The sequence below is a fragment of the Nestor notabilis genome, unplaced genomic scaffold (genome assembly GCF_000696875.1).
Source record: "Nestor notabilis isolate BGI_N333 unplaced genomic scaffold, ASM69687v1 scaffold5482, whole genome shotgun sequence".
In the NCBI taxonomy this organism is placed as follows: domain Eukaryota; kingdom Metazoa; phylum Chordata; class Aves; order Psittaciformes; family Psittacidae; genus Nestor; species Nestor notabilis.
Genome location: NW_009919536.1, coordinates 1 through 3,971, shown reverse-complemented (window position 1 = coordinate 3,971; position 3,971 = coordinate 1). Strand labels below are relative to the sequence as shown.

Sequence of the window (3,971 nt, the reverse complement as noted above, 5' to 3'; positions counted from 1 at the left end):
TGGAGGGGTTGGGGAAAGTTGCTTGCAAGGGTTTCCATCAGTAAGCAGATGACAAAAGGTTATATAATTGGTTTAGCACTTTCAGTTTTCCATTTATTTTATGTATCTGACAGCACAAAAATAGGACAGTCTGTGATAGGATAATTGCATAGTGAAGGGTAATTCAAACAGTGGATGAATATGATAAAAATCACACTGAACCAACTAATCACTGTGAAAAGCGATGAGACAGAAAGATAAAAATTCAACCAGAATATAAAGGGGGAGGAGGGAGAAGAGAGATCAAATGTGATTAGTAGCTTTGAACAAGTTAATGTGTTTGAAAGCAGAAAGCAAAACAAAAAAACTGAATGCCTTTTCAAGCTATCCTATTTCTAAATTTCCAGGTCTTTTCTTCTTGGCCTTTCATACAAATTAAACATTTTATATATTGCAGCTTTCTGAATAATTGTCACAGATTGCTATATCTGCTAGAACCTGAAGAATTATGTTGATTAAAGTGTTTATCTAAAAAGTACTTTAAATTAAACCATGGATTTTGATGTCTACTTGAAGTTAACTCAATGGATGGTATAGGGTAACATTGGAACATGTTTTCTGAGCACTTGGATTTGAACCCTCATAATTGTCACCCCATTATTTCTAGAGCTGAGAGATATTTTGTAAGGTACTCTTCATTTAGTATTTACCCCAATATTACTGCCAGTGCATTTAAAATACTACTTTGAATTCTAGATTTCAGTGCTCTTCATACAAGTTTCCATCAAAAACTTATGTCAAAATTCTCTCATTTTCAAGGCAAGGTGATACAGTATTACTTTGTCTCAGCATGAAGCTGAGGTCACAGGTCCTTAGGAACTTTAACTGTTATCTCACCTCCACAAACATAAGGAGAAAATTATCTATGATATATCAAAGATGGCATCCATGCACAACCTACACTGTACCTATCAGATTTTGTACCTATCAGAATATGAAATACTAAGCACTATTTACCACCAGAACATAAAAGGTCACTCACTACGTCTCCAGCAGCCAAGGATGGACCACGTTATGTAATTATGAAAAAAAAACCAAAACAAAAAACTTTATTGGAAGGTACTCCAAACAGATCACGTTTTAAAGGAAGTGACCCTTGTCCAAACCAAGCTTCTAGCTTCCTTTCCAAAGATGGAAACCTTTCAAAGAAGGCTCTGGACTTCAGTCACTTTTTCTGGCACTAAACCCCTTCCACGCATGGTCTAACTTCACAGAATTTAGACTTATTTTTACTCAGAGCATAGTTGCCTATATATTTTTCCTTCTATTTATTTTTTAGACAAAAACACCATCTGTATGAAGAGGCCAAACCAGCTCTAAACACAAACATTAAAAAAACCCACAGTTGTTACAAAGTTCTAAATGAGAGACAAACTGCTCTTTCCCAACACCAATTCATACTGATGGAACACAGCTCCTCTAACAGCAAATATGCAGCTTGCTGGAGAGTGCTGCTCCAAGAATGCTTTTTTCCACATTGTTCTGATCTCAGGGCACCAGTTTACTCTGCTAAGGAACAAGGAAAACACCGCCCTTGCCCTGAGTCAATATTTTGCAGGCTTCTGGAAGCTGTGGCTCACATCTTATAGTGCAGTTTTTCTCTGAAAAAGACTGTAAAAATAGCATTGCGGGGTTCCATGTTTATTGTCTTTCTCTGCTTCCCTGCCAAGTGTGCTCAGTTTACAAGCTGAAATATGTTTTACTTCACTGCCAGCCCAGAAAATTCAACCTCTAAATCGCAGCCAAATTCCTTCCTCTCTTTTGCACCATAACAAATAATAAAAGGCTGAAGGCAAAATTGTATCTACAGTTACACAAATGCAATCCCTGCAGTTGGGTGATGCCTTCAGCTCGAGAGTTGAGAGACAAACACCTTCAACTCAATTGAGCAGGCAAATCCACCTGAAGCAGAGATGGCTGGTGGTAAATGGCAACACCATAATGTCCTGTTAGTTCACTGTTACAGGAGATGTAACAGGAACTGCTGCTACAGTCACCTAAATTTCTGGCAAAGAACAATGTAAAATGAAAACTACAACAGGAAGAGCTGTTATTCTTTAAGACATGCTGTCCTGGGTTCAGCTACAGCAGTCATTTTTTCTCCTTCTTAGTAGCTGGTGCGGTGCTGTGTTTTTGACTTTCAGTCTGGGAACAATGCTGATAACACCGATGTTTTTAGTTGTTGCTAAGTAATGTTTACTCTGACCAAGGACTTCTCAGTCTCAGGCTTTGCCAGAGAGGAGGGGAAGCCAGGAGGAAGCAGAGGCAGGACACCTGACCCAAACTGGCCAAAGGGGTATTCCATACCACAGCACGTCATGCCCAGTACAGAAACTGGGGGGAGTTACCCGGAAGGCCCAGATCGCTGCTCGGGTCGGGCTGGGTATCGGTCGGCGGGTGGTGAGCGATTGTGTCCTTTTCCCTTGTTATTCCTCTTATCATTATTATTGGTAGCAGTAGTGGTTTGTATTATACCTTAGTTACTGGAGAGCTGTTATCTCAACTCGTGGGAGTTACATTCCTTCGATTCTCCTCCCCATCCCTCCGGGAGCGGGGGGAGGAAGGAAAAGGGGGGGAGTGAGCGAGCGGCTGCGTGGTTCCAAGTTGCCGGCTGGGCTTAAACCACGACACATGCGTATTACAATGAACTCCTGTCCAACATAGTAAAACATAGAAGTCAGAACAATTTATTTTTTTTTTTTATTATGGTAAGCCTAACCTAATAGGACACCAAAGCTACTACAAAAGAAGGATCAGAACGGAGAAACAAAAAAAACACTCAAGCAAAACCTACAGATGTACTTACTTAATGATCAATAATTGCCCTCAGAGTGATGTAGTACTTACCACAATTAGAGGAATTTTTGATTTAGTCCTATTTGAAGTATCTGCATCTCTTTCTAGATTTGAACTAAAGGGCAGTTACTGAACTCCTTGCAGTAGTATTTTCGTAATACTGAGCAGTGAAATTAAGTATGCTTTGGTTTGGTATTTTGAAATTTAACATGTTAATGCAAAACTACACATCATTATGTTTTACTGAATATAAATGATAGCTTACAAAATCATATGGGAAACCAGTAGTCCAAGCCTAGTTATACTCCTGCATTTATCTTTTGATGATATAAATACCTTATACCTATTCTCTTGAACACTGATCCTAAAGTATTTCCGGATGCTTTAGCATTCCAATTCAACACCTTCAATTGCCAGTACAGCTTTCAGAGGAGAGCCTACATTTTTATATACTTAGTTTTACATCATAGAATGAAATACCAGATTGATCTGCTGCTTACCCGCACAGCTTCAGACTTTTTATGAAACATTTCTTCCATATTCTTTGCTAACTTTTTCACAAGCTGAAGACCATCAATTTCTTCTATTGCAACATCCTTCTCATGTTCTTTGTATTTCTGGAAAAGAAGAAAAAAAACAAAACAAAACAAAGAATTAGGGAAAAGTTATTCACAGTGAACTAGATGAAAGTTTGACAACTAATTATTAGTTTCATGTTACACTTTTGCTGACATTCTTAATTTATTTGACATTTATTTCTGTGACAGAAGGCTGCTTTGTGCCAACACACTGTCACAGGGAAAGAACAACTGGGTTAGAACCAGAATTCCATTAAGAAAATGTAATAGAAATATTTATCTTGTGCACTGTAGGAAAGTGATAATTCCCCTTCACAATGTTTAACTTTCCCCTCCTCAACACTGAAGAGCAGGAAAAAAAAAATGTATAGTAAAAAAAAAAATATCCTCATATTCCATCTGAAAAATCATCTAAAAACAGCAATTCCTTGGCAATCTACTGTGCCTTAGCAACCAGGTATCCTCCTCAACTGAACTTCCTGTAGATGTCTATTTCATGAGCTTTATAAATACTTAGAATCATAGAAAATCATAGAATAGTTCAGGTTGGAAAGGACC

The 3,971-nt window shown here is 38.1% G+C and overlaps 1 protein-coding gene across 1 annotated transcript in view; it reads right to left on the bottom strand.

Moving 5' to 3' along the window:
• Positions 1 to 3,452, bottom strand: part of LOC104402399 (voltage-dependent calcium channel subunit alpha-2/delta-3-like) — a gene marked incomplete at both ends in the record, with an annotated part of 100,564 nt that extends 97,112 nt beyond the window's left edge. The window contains one exon of the mRNA XM_010010270.1: positions 3,336 to 3,452. Coding sequence (XP_010008572.1) covers positions 3,336 to 3,452 — 117 coding nt within the window. The remainder of the gene's footprint in view (positions 1 to 3,335) is intronic.
• Positions 3,453 to 3,971: the final 519 nt, after the last annotated feature.